The sequence below is a fragment of the Fundulus heteroclitus genome, chromosome 6, assembly GCF_011125445.2.
Source record: "Fundulus heteroclitus isolate FHET01 chromosome 6, MU-UCD_Fhet_4.1, whole genome shotgun sequence".
NCBI classification, from domain to species: Eukaryota; Metazoa; Chordata; class Actinopteri; order Cyprinodontiformes; family Fundulidae; genus Fundulus; species Fundulus heteroclitus.
The window spans coordinates 2,866,725-2,884,130 of record NC_046366.1 but is presented as its reverse complement, the minus strand read 5'-3'; the positions used below and the strand labels follow the sequence as shown (position 1 = coordinate 2,884,130).

General features: G+C 42.8%; 1 protein-coding gene across 2 annotated transcripts in view; it reads left to right on the top strand.

Moving 5' to 3' along the window:
- Positions 1 to 659: 659 nt before the first annotated feature.
- pik3r2 (phosphoinositide-3-kinase, regulatory subunit 2 (beta)) overlaps positions 660 to 17,406 on the top strand; it is a 52,194-nt gene continuing 35,447 nt past the window's right edge. The window contains exons 1-2 of one of the 2 annotated variants that reach the window (XM_036137860.1): positions 660 to 917; positions 16,174 to 16,990. In XM_036137860.1, coding sequence (XP_035993753.1) covers positions 16,672 to 16,990 — 319 coding nt within the window. In that variant the 5' untranslated portion in view covers positions 660 to 917; positions 16,174 to 16,671. The remainder of the gene's footprint in view (positions 918 to 16,173; positions 16,991 to 17,406) is intronic. The other variant, XM_012873599.3, reaches the window with a different exon arrangement.

The following is a 17,406-nucleotide window of genomic DNA, read 5'->3' as shown; positions in this document are numbered from 1 at the left end:
ATACGAGTTCATTAGATTATTTTCTGTTATTTTGAATATTTTGGTTGTGTTGAAAGAATAGGTGCCAGATGCCTTTTAATTCAACACAAAATGTTACCTAATGTGATTATAATCTAACCATTATTGAAAATTGCATTTGCTTTGTTCAATTTTGAATGAGTTCAAATGCTATAAAACTCCAATTTTAATAGTTTGACTTTAGCATTAGTGTTAACTTGTAGCTTTAACCCAGAAACATTATCAACAACGAGTCTAATAGCTACTCTTGCTAAGATGATTTGTTCATTCAACCCATAGCTGCATTTCAACTTTACTGTTCTCCGTTGGATATCGTACAAAAATTAGACCAACTGCTGACTAAACCATCATCTTCCGACCGTCATGTTACCAAAACTGTTAAGAAAGATTGTGACAAAAGAAAGTAATAATTAGAACGTAATTGAAATGAAACATTGGGCAAAAAAAAAAAAAAAAAGAGACACATATCTTATCCAAAGGTATAAAATATTTACAAGGTATAAGAATAGTTATTTGTAGTAGAAGATGGCTAACAGGGAAATTTAACAAAGTGCAAGGGTTTACAGTTTCAGATTGGTAGGTTCAGATTTCAAGCTGTCATAAATGGTTCGGTCTTCTCCGTTGGTTTCCGTCCCTTTCCGCGCTGCTCCGTGGTTCCCACGCAGCGTCCTCCCTCCCCTGCGCCGTGCTGAGCTGGAAAATGGCTGTGCGGAGGGCCAGGGAGTTATGATCGACACAAGTACGGCGCAGTTAAAAGTTAAATCCGAGTTGTCGCCAGAAGGTTCTCACACGCCGAGAACGCTGCTGTTTGCACCCGGGACCCCGCACACACAGCCTCGGTCGCTTGGACACTGTTAAAGCCCCGCTGCAGAAAAAACAGTGAGCAGACTCAGAAACGGGTGAGTTTTTCCTCAACTTCTTGCACATTTCCAGTACAGCGGGGAAGCCAGCGGCCACTGTACTGGAAAATGGTGGAAGTTCAGTGCTGCTGATGAGCCGCGTTGACACGCAGCCACGCTTGCCTTGTTTCTCAGTGGAAAAATATTATTCTCATGTTTTTCATGATGGCTTTCTGTTGTTCCAGTGAAGGTTTTTGCTGGAAAAGTATTTAATTCCGTCTTTTTTCTCGTCCCCCTCTGCTCGCGCTTGTCGACTATGAAACGAGTATCAGTTTTTATTTAATGCCACTAGCTAAATAAATGACTTTAGACGAATTAATAATGCAATAGCGTTTTATGCCTTTGCATTTTAGTAAACACGGGGACTGAGACCAAAACAGTCACCAAGTATGACCGGTCGCTAAGTAGTCCGCTTAAGCTTCTTTGGGTGTTCGTATTTTTGCCATAATCATGCTAACACGGAGCTTTTTGCTCTTTGTTAACTTGAGACGGTAAAACCACGTCTAGTGCTGGGTGGAAGCCAGCCTGGCGCGTGCACCAGTGGACGTGTTATGCCAAGGTGCGTTCACGTTCATCATAGGAGAACATCAAGTAGGCTTTTTTTTTTAATTTTTTAAATTATTTTATTTTAGCATTTGTCTTCATTCGAGCATGTAGACTAACCGTAAACTATACAGTTTTTTTTTTTTTTTTTTTTTTTGCAAAAACAAACAAACACGTGAACTGCGTGTAAACCTCTTTATATCTGACTTGCGATGGCCAAGTCCAACATAATGCAACCAAAAAACCAATCCTTCATTACTGCTCTGTAAAACATGACTCGGGGCGAAACTCCCTGGTTTTCGTCTGATTGTGTATAAGAAAAAATAAAACTGTTTAAAACAAATAACTAAAGCGCTGAAATAGGTCTGTCTTCTACAGTTTTTCCCAAATGTTTTGGCAGTGACAGTGAAAGTTGTATGCTTTAATTTTTTTGCATGTGTTTATGGCACACGAAGAACATTTCAAAGTTGCACCAACCAGCATTTGTGGCAGATTGCCAATCTCCAGTTTTTCTATAATATGGGTTTTTGTTTAAAAGTGACCCGTTATGCTTCCCTTTAAACAATTAGGACAGGTCTGTTTATTATATATTTTTTTTTACCAAAGGTGTATTTAACCTCCGAAACGATACCGATATTGCAGCTTTGCTTGTTGGCCAATAGCTATATTGACCCGATGCGATTTCAGCAGGCATCATACGTACTTTTATTACTTATTTTGTAGTGTGGAATGATGGAAAAGTCTTGATCAAGTGATGTTTCTCAACCAGAAAACAATAGTCAACAATGGGTATGAGAACAACTGACCCTTTTATTATTAACCAATGGGTGACATAAACTTGAAAATTAAGCAGAAGTACAAAGTACAAAGAATGTACAATTGAATAAACTCAATCATATATTGATAAGACCCTGAAAGAAACCTCAAGAAGTCCAATAAAAACAAATTAGAATTTTTCATTGTGCAAAATAACATTTCATGGTCACTTCAGTTTTTGTAACTGTCATAGCCAGCCTGGTGCTGCTATATGTTGGCAACATGTGAAGTTTGGAAAACACCCACAATATAGTCCTGCTGTGCAAAGTCAAGAGTCCACAGCTCCATTTTCACAGACAGCGTGAACATTGCTGTTAGTTTTTACTCAAACAAAGGTATAAATAAATAAAACATATAACACCAATAACAAGAACAAAAAACAAAGGATAATAAAATTGATGGCTAACTTTGCTACTGCTCTATCTCCACTTTCTGCAGCCTGAGTGGAGATGCTTTTTCTAAGGGTTTGGGCATGCTGAGCGGTCAGCCTGCTCCTGTGCTCGTCAGTGAGAACTGCCGCTGTGCTAAAGAGCGTCTCGCTCTCTGCTGCAGGGAGCACGGGGGAGCTTAGCTGCTGTCGCTGCCAGGGCCTGGCTCTTCTTCACTAACGTAAAGGATTGTTGTTGGGTTCAGTAGGAGCCTCACAGAGGTAGCTCCCCATTTCAATGACTGCCCCTGGGGGGAGCCCCTCAGAAGGACCTGCTGCTGTGCTGCTCTCCTCCAGTCTCTCACCAAAGAAGCTCCATCCGTGGAGTTTTCGTCACTGTACTGGTACAGTTTCATCAAACGGAGGCGTGGTCTTCCCTTTTTTCTATTTTCAACACGTCACCTGTAACACTGCTCTTGCATGTCCCAGATTTTCCTGCATTTGTGAAGTACCTGGCATAAATCTAAAACATACCAATGTATCTTTTAAAGCTTTTCATACCCAGACCACACACATTTCTGCTCACATAAGGAATGCAGTCTCACACAGTGACGCTAATGTAAACAATAATTCTGCAACCGATCTAAGAATTTCATATCACTATGGGTGCTATATTGCAATGGTTTATTTTTTATCTGTGCATTATCTTGACTGTGAAACACTTCCTGGTATCTGCACTTGCAGCATCTTGTTAAATAGAATTTTTAATCAGCTTGCCTTGTGTCTGATGGACGATTGTGACTGATCAAGGGTAGGCATGTATTTCTATGTAATGTTTGATATCACTAACCTGGCCAGGCAGATTGATAATGTGTAGCACTCTACGTTCTGCACATCATCAATGTGGGACTGCTCCATTTGAATCTGTTTGGGGAAAGGCGGGACATTCATCAGAACTCTCCGAGCTGATTGGGCCAAGCGACACCTAGTGCCCGCCTACCAAAGGCTAGTCAGGGAGCTTCTTGCTGTTCTTCTTTCAAAGATGAAATCATGGATTCTCACCAAACAGATGTGATAGCAGCAGCTATCATAGTTCCGGGGAACTATCGGGAAGCAAGACGGCAACAATTGACGCAGCTACTGTAAGAGCCAGTAGACCGTCCTGCAGTGCCTCACCGTAAAGGGACAGCTCAACGTGGTCGAAGAACAACCCTATCATTTGGGTTTAGGGATATTTAATCTTTCTTTTTGCTCCTCCACTAGGTGTTGTTGACTCACTCAGCTCCATTGCCTCTCTTGGTTTACTCACAGGGGCGACAGTGGCACAGGAGTTAGGAAGTTCATCCTGTAACCGGCTGGTTGCTGCCACAGGCCAGCAGGCAACGTAGCTTATCATCGTCAGGATGTGAATGTATGCATAAATGAGCGAATGAATGTAGTTGTCGGACTTGATAAAGCGCTGTACAAGTACAGGCTGTTTACCATTTACATTGCACGTATGTACAGTATCATATTTCTGGTCACATGGTCTTATGGTAAATCTGCACAAAGCGCTTTGTTTGCTGGCAAATGGAGCAAAAACAAAGTTTAAAGGAGAAGTCCGGTCAAAATCAGAATTCAAACTGCTGAAAGTACTTTAAATATAAAACTACTACATACTGTGCAAAAATTATACGTTTTTTTAATTATGAATAATTTTCATTTAATCATGTTTATGTGGAAGAATCCATCTTGGTCAAGAATAGTACTGCCACCTCCCATTTTTTGACGTCACTCGGCGGACCCACAGTTGAGCAAGTTTCAACGCTCTGTTTGTCACGGCGCACTATTTTCCAAGATGGCGACGACTGGTGCTCTGTAGAAGCAGAGAGTGATGAAGTACTTAGTGACAGTGATGGGAGCTCCGTGGAGCTATCATCATCTGATAGCGATATGGATTTTTTTAGAAGAGTTTCTTGACAGAAACCGGACTTTTGACGGAATCCAGTGTACCTATTTCCAGTGCAAACTCAGTCGGGTCCTACAGTATATATATATACAAGCGTGTGTGTGTGTGTGTGTGTGTGTGTGTGTGTGTGTGTGTGTGTGTGTGTGTGTGTGTGTGTGTGTGTGTGTGTGTGTGTGTGTGTGTGTGTGTGTGTGTGTGTGTGTGTGTGTGTGTGTGTGTGTGTGTGTGTGTGTGTGTGCGCGCGCTCCGCCGCAGCACGGCGCTGCAGGGGAGCGCACACACACACACACACACACACAGCGGAGGAGAGATCGCTGAAGTGACTTAAGTTATATATTTGCTCTCTAGTGAAAAGGGCAGGTGGTCATTATTGTATAAATATTAAAATGTAAAAGCGTTCCAGCACATGCTGGGGCGGAGGGATACCACATCACATGTTGTATCCCTCCGCCCCTCTGCTCGGTGACCATCCCCGCAAATTCTACATATAAAATTCTAAAATAAAAAAATAACTTACCGAAAATCCTCGCTCTCATGTCATGTTCAAAACAATTTTCTTCAAAATGGTCGCTGCATATGATGTGTTTTCTCTCTGGCCAGAAGTTAGATGGCAAATCCGTTCTCTTCAAGTTGGCAATCCAGCAACGAGCCAGGTGGCTCATGAATCGGGAAGTTGAAATAAGCTATGTTTTTTCTACTTTTACCAGTTGTGTTGGAACATCCGATGGCCATGCACGTGGGCATTGATGCTTCAGCAATAACTCTTGGGAATGTCAGCGGTGAAGTCCTCTGGAAATCCGAAAAAATATTTGATGATCGCAGCTGTGTAGAACGGCTCCTATTGACTTTGCATGGAAAGCGGAGAGAAATGCTGTCGCCGCTTCCGCTTTTCCACGCCCCAGGATGTGATGTCAAACGCCCCTTACTGCCCAAATATGGGCAGTAATGTCAGCCCCCATACACAGTGATTCAGACGACAATTTATGTTTTTATTTTCTTATTGATTAAAGATAAGTATATTAAATAACCACAAACGTATTAGTTTTAGTTATAGCTAATGATACCCTGATTTTTCCTTGTTGACCGGACTTCCCCTTTAAAACGGCAATAAAATATAATAAGCCAACAGGGTGCAATCATTTTGTGGGAAAACCTTGTTTGCAACCAGAATGAGCTACTAGCGTAGAAATTCATAACGTCATAGTACGTGACTGGGCCGTTTTTAGGGTGTACTAAGAGCAGACAGAATTCCGGAAATATTACTTTGGCCATGTCAAAATTTAGGGAGAAATTAAGTGATTGCAGCCTTTGATGCCGTTGGCTGGTCCTTCATTCTTTGGTGCAGCAGATTTTTCAGATCCATGTGGACACACTGCCTGAGGCCAAGAGGCATCCATGGCCAAGCGTCTGTAAGGATAGACAGTAGCTGGCTCATTTTCTTCTCAGAAAGTCCAAGGATTGTTTTCAATTGAAATCAATTAGCATTAATTACATGCTGACTTTTATTTTGGTATATGTAGAGCAATGCAGATAAACTGCCAGGTTTATGGCAAAAATATATCGTAAGTGCCAAACATAGGCTACATTGCCTATTATGTTGTACTGTTTGAAAATCAAAGAAGAAATCTTGACTTTTTACATTTTAGTTTTTTTGTCGTTTGTTGTTGAGGTGAGGGAATGTTGGAAGAGGAAGGAGCCATCTCCAAACGGTTCCCACAAAATTGGGAACATGAAATTCTCCAAAATGTCTTGGTCTGCTGAAGCATTTGGCTGGAACTAGGGTGCTAGGCCCAGCTGCTGAAAAGGAACCCCGTAGCAGAATCCTCCCTCCACCAAACTTGGCACAATACTGACAACCAAGTACCGTTCTCCTGGCAAGTGCCAAACCCAGACTCTTCTATGCGTTTGCCAGATGGAGATCTGTGATTTGTCACTGCAGACAATGTGCCTGTGCTGCTCTAGAGCCCAGTGGATGTGTGCTTTACACCACTGCGTCTGACACTTTGGCTTAGATGTAGCTGCTTGGCCTCCCAGACCCATTCCATGAAGCCCTCTACGCTCTGTTCTTAAGCTGATCTGAAGGCCACATGTAGTTGGTAGAAAGTTGTTCAACTCTGTATATGAGGGTTCAAAGTCACAAAAATTAATTTGAATTTGGCTGGAAAGCTGGACTTGATTAAAAAAATCAAAGGTGCGAAATACTGAAAATGGTCAAATTGTGTGCCATAAAAACCGACGTGATTAATATTGCCTCTGTGAAAATTAGAATCCACAAATTTTGATGTAATTAAAATAACATGGTAATTCGTTTATATTTTAATATATTAAAAAATATTGGGTTCTAAATTTGAATGTTTCCTTTTTTCATTCACTACCTTGATTTTAGCATCTCCACGTTTACCTCATCAGTTCTACCATTGTCATTTTTGTTACGTCCTGTAGATGACAATACGGCAGAAACCCTTGTGCTACAGCAGTGTGGCAGATCACCCGGCCGGTCACCTTCTGACCCCAGTTCCTGACGCTAACAGCGGCAGTGTAACCAGGAACTACAGACGCCCACCAAGCTGTGAAAAAGGCTGAAACAGCTCAGCTTAGGCTCATCTCTTAATTAACAGTGCACTGAACGGATCCCTCACTGCCCATTCAGTACAGCTTTGTTTTCAGCGTGAGCAACGTTGTGTGTGTGTGTGTGTGTGTGTGTGTGTGTGTGTGTGTTAGAGGTCCATTGGCCTCGAAGGTATATCTTAAGGGTTATCTTACAGCCACCCTGATAGTCGGGACCTCTGGGAAGGGAAGACCGAGGCAAAAATCAGGCTAAAAATCCTGGCTTTTTAACCAGCCTTAAACAGTACAAACACAACCAAACTGTTCAGAGCCTTATTCTATACCAATATAAATTGTGTTTATAAACAAACCTGGATCTGCCGCATACATGCATATGCATACATATTTTTCATAGTGTAAACAAGGATATGGTCCACGGAAACGTACTCGACAGCAGCCCTGTACAGTTTCTGTCTCTCTGGTCATTTGGTATTATATATTTTTTTGTGATCAACTACAGCAGCGTGGTAGGTCGTTACAGTTTCTAACTTATTCGTATTTAACCAGACAGCGTTAGCTGTTGTTGTCCATAAGATTTGCTACATCACTGTTGAAGACACAGGAGCTTTACTAAATGTTTTGCTTTCCTCTCAAACATCAGTGTCGTAGCGTTAGCTTGTGGCATTAGCTTAGCGGGTGGCATAGTTCAGCTTTAGGTTTTTTCTTGTCCATTTGCTTTATAAGGAAAATCTGTTTTGTCAATAAAGAGGAGTGGATGTGTTCTTCTGGCTGTACTCCGTATATTAGCAGAGTTTAAACCTCCTAAGAGACAGTATTTTTATATTGAGATATTGATTATTTTTAGAACTTTATTCTAGAGCTTGGATTTCTTGATAAAGGAAGATTTTTTAATGTCTCGATACTGATGTTGCTTGACATGCAGGAAAATGGCCTGTACCACACACACCCTGGCTTTTACTTCTCAGTTTTCCTGTTTGTGGTGTGAAGACAACCACAGAAAAAGCTCAGGAAGTGGCGTTATCATTCACAGCAGCCTAGTTCCAAATACTTTTACATAATGCTGGAATGTTCATTACCCAACTTTTGTCATAAAAAGGTACAGACAGTGTTTACAAGCAAGTTATTTACTTAATATCTTTACAAGACCTTTCATGTAGGAAGAAACATCACTGATCAGGTGAACTGTTGTCACTGCAATTAGGTATGACTAGGGCTGGGCAACGATTAGAATTTTTAATCGCATAATTTGCCCGATTAATCATGATCAATCGCATTGTATGCGCAAACTCCAAGAATGAATTCAAAAGTAGTGTAAAGAGCACTTTTATTTTAATGTTCTGCTGCCATATGAACAAAAGTGTTGTAACATTTGTAGCACTTATCTTATTTTATACTGGATATTTTCAACCCATCTATTGAATTTAGTGCACTAGTTGATCTTTTCTTCATAAGAGAACAGCAAGCACTGCAGCCAAAATATGGCCTTTTTTGACCTGCTGTATATTAGCCACTCCCTAAGCTTGATGTATCATGAAACTTGACCTTTTGGGTTTTGTGGCTTTTATTTTATTAATACAATTAAATAATAATAATAATAACAATAATGTTATGTTCAGTGTTTTTTTGCTAATCCACCTCTTATATATTTCAATCCTTATGTAATTTTGTCTGTGTTGTGTGCACCTGCCTGTTGCTTTAATCCTATAAATTTCCCCGTCCTGGGATAAAAAAAGGATTAGCTAATGTTATCTTATCTTAAATTCATTTCCGAACCGCTTTATCCCTCATGGGGTCACAGGGGTTGCTGGTGCATATCTCCAGCGTTCATTGGGCGAGAGGCGGGGTACACCCTGGACAGGTCGCCAGTCTGTCGCAGGGCAACATAGAGACAAACAGGACAAACAACCATTCACGCACACACTCACACCTAAGGACAATTTAGAGAAGCCAATTAACCTAACAGTCATGTTTTTGGTCTGTGGGAGGAAGCCGGAGTACCCGGAGAGAACCCACGCATGCACAGGGAGAACATGCAAACTCCATGCAGAAAGACCCAGGGGTGTACTCAAACCCAGGACCTTCTTGCTGCAAGGCAACAGCGCTACCCACTGCGCCACTGTGCAGCCCCTTATCTTATCTTATCTTAAATAACACTTTTTAATATATGTACTGGGTTCTTTCAAGGTCTTAATTACATGTTATGTGTGGGCTCCAGTAACATATGATAGATAATATCTACTTTGAAAGTTAACATGAACTGCTGCTGAAGATGACCACTGATCTACCTGGATGTTCCATGGAGGACTGAAACGCCTCAGTCAGAGACGTCTGTGGGTCTGTCGGGGCAATGACAGAAGTTTCGTCTCCTCTCTCCGTTTCTGTGGCTCGACGTTTTCTTGCTCATGTTTTTTCACGTGCTTAGATAAATTTGTTGTGTTTCCACTGAAATGAACCGGCTTTTTACAAAACATACAGCTTGATTTCATTTACGGTATTAAAATAAAGCCAAACGGTGCTACTTCCCCTGTTCATGTTTTTTCCGCTGCTGCGGTCTCTCTCAGCTGTTTGTGTGTTAAGTTTGTGTGAGAGCTGAGTGGGCGGGCCAGGCTGAGCCTGCGTGCTGATTGGCTGGCACCGCTGAGCCATGTACGAGAGGGGAGGGGGAGCGGGAGAGTGCTGCCGTGACACAGCGCGCCGCAGTCAGCGCGCGTGCTGCCTGACACTGACTGAAAGCATGTGAGCAACATGCGTTAATGCGCGATAAAATAAATATCGCCGTTAATAGTCTAATGAATTAACGCAAAATTAACGCGTTAACTTGCCCAGCCCTAGGTATGAAACAATACAATCTGGGAGGATTTGAGGAGCCATATTATCTTTGCAGTGCACAAAAAAACTCAACTTGCTGTCAAAAATTAAAGCATCAAGTTAGTTAAAGGTATACTATGCAACCGGGGTTGATTTTCCAGCGAGGCTCCCCCCAGAGGGCAAAAGTAAAAGTGCACTGTCATAAAGATGCTCAGCTGTTCTGGTTTCTCCGTCAAGCCAGGTGCGGTTGTTTTGAGCTTAGCAGACAGGCGAACGCAACGAAAAGTAAAAAAAAACGGCAGTACAAACAATGACTAACACGGTGAAAATATGAACATCAGGGTTTCCCACAGCGCTAACTTGGCGAGGCTGCGGCCCCAAACTCACGCTACCGCCTCGCCAACATTAAAAAAAAATAAATAAAAATAATAATAATAATAATAAAACTCGATATGCTTGCATGTTTATTTGACGTTAACACGCGGTTCTTTGTTGTTGCTTTCGCGTGTACATATAGTGAATGGTAGGGCAAAAACACATGGAGTTCTCGCCGTACATCAAGACCGACTCTCGCGGTCTTGCACCAGACTTCTGAGCCTGTGGGTGCGGGCTGAGGGCTCTTGCAATGGCGTACCGCGCACGTGACGTCACCGTCTCAAGAGCAACGCCCCTTTTGCCGCTTAGGTAGGACATACAGGTAGAGAACGCCCGTAGCAACCAGCTATTACACGCACAACAGAACCAGCTATATGACCGACTTTGCAGCCATTAAACTTTCCCAAGACGATGTCCCAGGCGCACGGTTTACTGGTCGCACTGTCGAAGAACACACCAACCTTCAGCTCAAATGATGGCTTGAGTGTCGAGGGCTTAAAAAGACCGGAAAACGGGCCGAGTTGATCGAACGGTAAGCTTTTTTTTTTTTTTTTTTCTGCGCGGCGGTCATGGCGTTGTCGGCCGTTTTTTTTTTGTTTGTAATCACCGTCCAGGAATCGGTATATGTTTAATGTTTGTCTTATTTGAAATGTTTTTGAGTAAGCTATCCTGGTAGCAGGGTATCATGTTAGCGCCTGCTACCATGATAGCCTATATGCTATCATGGTAGGTTCACTACTTGATGTCGCTGGAATTGGGTCAGGATGTTCTTCGGTTGTGCCCTTTCCTCCAACAAAATGCTTGCTACATATGTAGGTGAATTTGGTAACTTTTTCCGGGTTGAACTGTTGTGTAGGCTGACCGCACCGGTGTACCCAGCGCACACATTTCTCCTTGGCACTCTTGAATTTCGGGAAAGTAATGAAGAAAACATCCTTCATGTGCGGCCGATCAGTGTACCTCGAGTCGCTGTTGCATGTTCCATAGCAACAATGTTTAAAAAACATGGTCTTAGATTTGGAAAAAGCAGTCGTTTAACGAGTAAAACCAAGGCTAACGCACGTCTCTTTTACAGCGAAACAGCGGCGGACTATGCAAGTTTGCCCTACTGCGTACCACGTGATGTGACGTCATCGTGACGTTACGTTTCTAAAAATAGCTCGCTCGCGGTACGCCATTGCAAGTGCGGTATTTCCCCCACAGACCACCAGGGCGGCCGAGAAAACCTTTGTTCGACCTGAAATGACTCATTTAATCATCCAAAACGGTATGGAACACATTAATTAACTGAAAAATGTTGCATAGTATGCCTTTAAGCTGTCAGAGGAAGGTGTCTGATGGTGACAACGTTTGATGCAGACCTTCAGTTTCAGTGATGCTGATTGCAAAGAGCTGCGAGCTCCAGAGGACCAAACTAGTGGCACCACAAGGGCAGTTTTAGGTAAGGCAGGTTTATTTATAAAGCACTTTTCAGTATCAAGACGATTCAAAGGGCTTCTAGTGTTACAGGCAGCGGAAGTCTTATCAGTCAGAACAGTGAGTGAAGGTCTCTAGATATAGAAGATGCCTCCTAAAAGCCTCAGACAACATTATCAGTGATGGAGTTGGATGGAGCTTACATCTTGGGTGTGCATTAGGCCAGCTGGTTGTATATTGTGTAATTGCTCAGCATGTGCAGTGTGGAGATTACAGAAACCCGGGGTTCAGAACTAAGATGTATCTGAGGGATTCAACACATGAAATCCAGGTGCTGTTCTTTCTAAACCAAGCACATAATCAATGTTGTTGGAAATTGGGTTCCCCAACAGATTTGCACCATAAAATGTAATAAGTCCTGTTCAGTTTTATTGCTTCTGGGTGACCTGTGCATTGTAGGTTCTTTAATGGTCAAAGTTGGCCTTCAAGACAAAGATAGAAAGAAAATTAAATAAACATCTAATACTCTTTATTAGTCATAGCTGCTAACTACTGACAGGGAGGTAAAGGGGCGTGACTCTCGCCAGATGGATGCAGTTCCCCGAGCTCCACGCATCCATCTGGGATCGCTCCATTGGACATATATTTCAGAAGGAGGGGCATTATCAAAAATCTTTGCATATGATTGGATAAACCACTTGTCCGTCATCTTTACTGACACAAGTTCTTGCCAAACCTGGTCGGGAGAAGGGCGAAAACATTGTTTCCACTAAGAAAAACCTTCAAAGCCGTTCTCTGGTGTTCTTTTAAAGAATTTATATTCGGTAGATTGGACAGCACTGATGAAATGGCATCAATGTTCCTTCCTCGCTGCGAGCCGCCATTGTTGTCTGTTTCCAAGCAGTTGGTTCTCTGATAAGTCACATCTACGAAAATCCCACCCGGCGATCCTGATTGGCTCGTCCATTTTATGCGCTATTGAAATCCCTCCCAGTGGCAGCGACTCCAGATGGATGAGTGGAGCCGTGTGGAGCTCGACGTCCATCTGGTGAGAGTCAGGTTAAGCGCACGGCGCGGTAGCAGCCAGCCGCTAGATTCACCAAACAGGAAGGAGTAGGCGGCATGGTTTTTCAAAATAAATGAAAACTTTAACGTTTTGTGATATTTAAAATCATTTTAAAGTATCCAAATATAGGCCATAGATAATATAGGATATATCTCTTATGATTTACATTGTTTTAACATATATTTAAAAAAAAAAAAACAATATTCTGATGGTGTGGCGGCTTTTATTTTGGTGTACCACGATTAGTTGCATGTAGCGGAAATCCTCCTTGAATTTCAGTTCAGGCGCTGCTCTTTGGACACCTTTTATTAACAGTTTAATAAAATGAATTTATTGTCAGAAATCTTAACAGTTTTTGTTTTACTGTTGATTAAAGTAAAATATATAAGAAATGGTAGATTTTTGTTTTTTCTTGACTGAAATAAACATACCAAAGCAGAACTTTAAAACCAGTGCATCCACTTAATTGTTTTTTTGTTTTTTTTTGTGTTCAAGATTCTATTTTACGACCCAAAGCTGGCATTATTTTATTGTGTTGGTGTTACTTTTTATCTGACCGCAGCAAGAGTGATTTGATGCCGTCAGACTGCACGGTTAAATCTCAGTAACATTTGTTACACGACACAGTTGATTCCATTGAAGAAGCACTAAATGTATTTGCTATTCATAAAAACGGCAATAGCTGCAGTTCATAAAATTAAATCAGTAGAAATAATAAGCAGAAATCAAAGTTCTATTTTATCTGAAAAGCTCAGTTAAAATATTTTATAAAATAATGAGCATCATATTTTTTGTTTAGGGGATTATTTTTCCTAGTTGCTGCATGACTGGAGGATCTCTCTTATCCCAGGCAGGCGACAGTCTTTCCAGGTTATGTTTCACATCCTGAGCCTTTAGGTGGCTGAATGGATTTAAAATGATCGTTTCACCTGAAATCAGGAGCTGTGATCTTGGTGCTGAATGAGCTCAGTTTGGGGGGAAAAGCTGGAGTTGTTTTGGTTGGACATTTGATCACTGCCTAGAAACATTTTCTAATATTAGAACATTTTCTTGATTTGCCCGGCTTCTCTGATGACTGTGGAGCACATGGCCAGCCCATTGACCAATCAGAGCGCAGGACCAGCTTTCCCTCTCTCTAGCAACAGTGAGTTACTTGCTGCCTATTCATTATTTATTTTCCTGTGGACTCCCTCTGCTGCGTGGACTCTGCTGGTTGCAAAGTGCTCCGTCTCTCAGTCGTTCTCCTGCTGCATGTCGCCCCACGGCCAGACTAACTGCAAAGTGTCTAAAAAGGAGCGGATCTGTCGACGCCAAGCTGGCCAGCTGCTGTTCTGACCCGTACTGCACAACTAAGACACCGGGACCGTAACACAGAAGACTGCTCTTTCAACATCGCAGGACTAGTTTTACTCTGGAACTTGGAGTCAGACTGAACCACTACACTCGTGCTCAGCTTTTGAAATCTTCTTTGATATTTTTGCTTTGATTTTTGCCGTCTTACCGTGCTGCTTCTTTGACTGTAAACGAATTAAACATGGCAACTGGAAAAACAACTGGACTTTTTCTCAGGATGACAATCAGGGGAGGGAGGACAGTAGGAGGCTGGACTTTTTGCATGTTTTATGGGCCTGGGCTGGGGGTCAGGAGCTGGTGGAGAGATGAGGCAGAGGAGTTTAGGCTTTGGAGGGGGGGGGTTATGGTGGTGTGAGGATTGCGGGCTGTGGTTGGGTATGCCAGTGCCACGTGTCTAGCCTGGCACTTCTTGCTTGTCGATTCGGAGGATGTGGGACTGTGAGTCTTGCTGAGCCTGTCCGGCTTCTCTCTGAATAAAAAGTGGGGTGAGTTTTGCACGTTCCTGCATCCAAACCTTTAAGCATAGTCTTTAAACACAGGTATGTATTTCTATATGTATTTTTATTTAGGTATTCCTATTCTAAAAGGGTTTTCAGTAAACGTGTGTGTGCGCATTCGGAATGCCATGGAAGAGGGATAATAACTAGACTAAGGTGCAGTAGCACGCACTTTGGGATTCATACATGCAAACCGGACATTTACTTTATTATTTTATGCGTCTGCCTGATTGTATCCAAGCGTATGCACCATCATCCGAAATATTGTCCATTCATGAACATTTCTGAAACGTTGGCAAAGCATCAGGCCTCACAGACCAGGCCTTTGGTTATTCGGATTGAGCCATTTTGGAAACGACCCCAAAAATCCTTTCAGCAATCGACCAAAATCACCTTTTTGCCGTTTCACTTTTTAATCCTACCTGTTCCTGCTCCTCATACACCTCCTTTCATGCTGTTCAGACTTTAGCAGGACCATTGTCCTCGGTTGGTCCACAAATCACAGATGTCGTACTTAATCTGGGAACCATAATCTCTCGTTTTTCCGTCTCATAGCATATTTCCCACTTTTGAATTTAATTTAGTAGCAGTTTTCGTTACGTGTCCCGTTCTCAGATTGCTGAAAAGACTTCCGATTGGTCCCCATTTTACCTGGAATGTTACAATCTAGTTTTCAGTCTCTGATTTTTTTTTTTTTTTTTTATATACGGGTATTTTTAAAAGAATTGTCTTTTATTAGTTTGTCTAAGCAAGGCAGATAGTGAACGCGCTTATTTCTACCTAGAAATGAGCCTAGTTGCACGGTGTGAACTGTGAACGTGCTGTGTGCGTTTTATTAGGCTTTGCCGTTAATTGTGTCGCTCAGTTGTAATTAAACCTCCCTGATGATAATTTTGCTGCACGTAGAAGGACTGACGTGTTTTGGTTGAAAGATGCCAGGACAGGTCTGAATAAAGATACTTTTCTGTCCCGGGCAGGAACCACTTTGGCAAAGGGTGCTGCCTGTTTAAGAACATTCTGGCTCCACTACAGCTGATTAGTGGTTCACATCATGGTTTGCATGCTCCCACTGCACAAGCCTTCCTTCGGCTTCTGTCAGTGGGACTTGGTGGTGTGCGAGTCGTAGGAAGGGTTAATTGACAGTGAAAGTTGTTGTTCCTGTGCGGGGTGTTGTGCATCAGTTTGTGTTGCGAGGGAGTGGACGTGGAAGAGGGGCCGGGGGCTCCTGTCCAGGTCCTGGTACGCTGTCGGTTATGACGCAGCAGGCTAGACTGCACAGATGCATGGAGCTGCCGCAGTTCGCCATTTTCATGCAATGCATTAGCTTCGTTTCACATAGGTCTGTGTCGCGTTTCTCTGGCTATTTATCCAACAGCGTCATCCGTTTATCAGTAACTGTGATCGCTTTGCAATATCTGTTTTCTTATTTCCAAATTAGCATTATTATGGACTCGTTTAAACATATTTTTTTCTTTTGTTCTTTTTTTTCTGCTATGCAGGTCCATCGTAATTCCTTCATAAATTTGAGCGCACTTGAAGGGATTAAAAAGCTCCTACTCCATCCACTTTTCCTGTAACCTAGCCGTTGATTTGGAGCGCGGAGGTCCAGCGACACCGGGTCGTCGGCTGCTCTGATCTGTCGTCAGAACGCCAAAGTAGCACCAGGCTCAAGGTTTCTGCTGCTTGAAGGAGCATGTTGCCAACGCTCTCCCTCTGCTCCATCATTTGGCTCAACCGGGGTATCAAGCTGAGGAAAGTGCAGCAGTCAAGCAACACCGGTCAGCTCTGAAGCCGCTGCCACCACAGCCATTATCGCAGCTACCTTCTACACTAGCAAACATGCTTCTGAGCTTTGGGTGACTGGCCCTCCTTCCTTCAATCCCCCAGCCTAGAAATCACAGAACCACCACCTTTTATTGACCAGAGAGGCTTCGGTTTCTGAGGAGGATTCCATTCTAGACTAAATCAGAAAAACAGCAACTCATCTGCTCTACAAAATGGCGGCAGATGGTTTCCAGTACCGGGCACTCTACACATTTACCAAGGACCAGGAGGAGGACTTGGATCTGCAGCCAGGAGACCTCCTGACCGTCAGCAAGGCCTCTCTGATGTCAGCGCTGAGCTACGAGGAGGGCTCTGAGGAGCACCCGCAGCATCTAGGCTGGCTCCTAGGCTACAACGAGCGCACCAAGCAGAGAGGCGACTTCCCAGGGACCTTTGTCGAGTTTGTTGGTCCCATCAAAATGGCCAACCCATCGAGTCAGCCAAGGTCCCAGCGCCCTCTCCCAGCTGCTCCCATACCAGAACCAGCTCAGGGTAAGGGCTTTCATGTTATTTCAGATCATTTTCATCCATGTCAGCATCGCACCAACGCGTGTGTTAGCACACCTTCTGATGTCTGCTTGTGTCTAAATATTATCCAGGCAACTTTCACAAATAGAAGAAAAGCTTCCGAGTCAGAAACCGTCTTTTCAGAACAGAAAATCTTCTTAGTGTAATGTTATTTAGACCAGAGTTACCAGGTTTTTAGATTTTAAGAGAGGTCTGGTTTCTGGTTTCTGTAGAATCAGTGACGCGGCCCTGCGCTTTACTGCCTCATCAGATGACCACTGTTGCTGCTGACCCAGTAGCAAACATCACTAAAATGGTATACATTCTGCAACTGTCGTTCATTATACCGGCATTACTGTAAAAACAGTGGCTATAACAATAAAACAATATTTAAGTTGAGT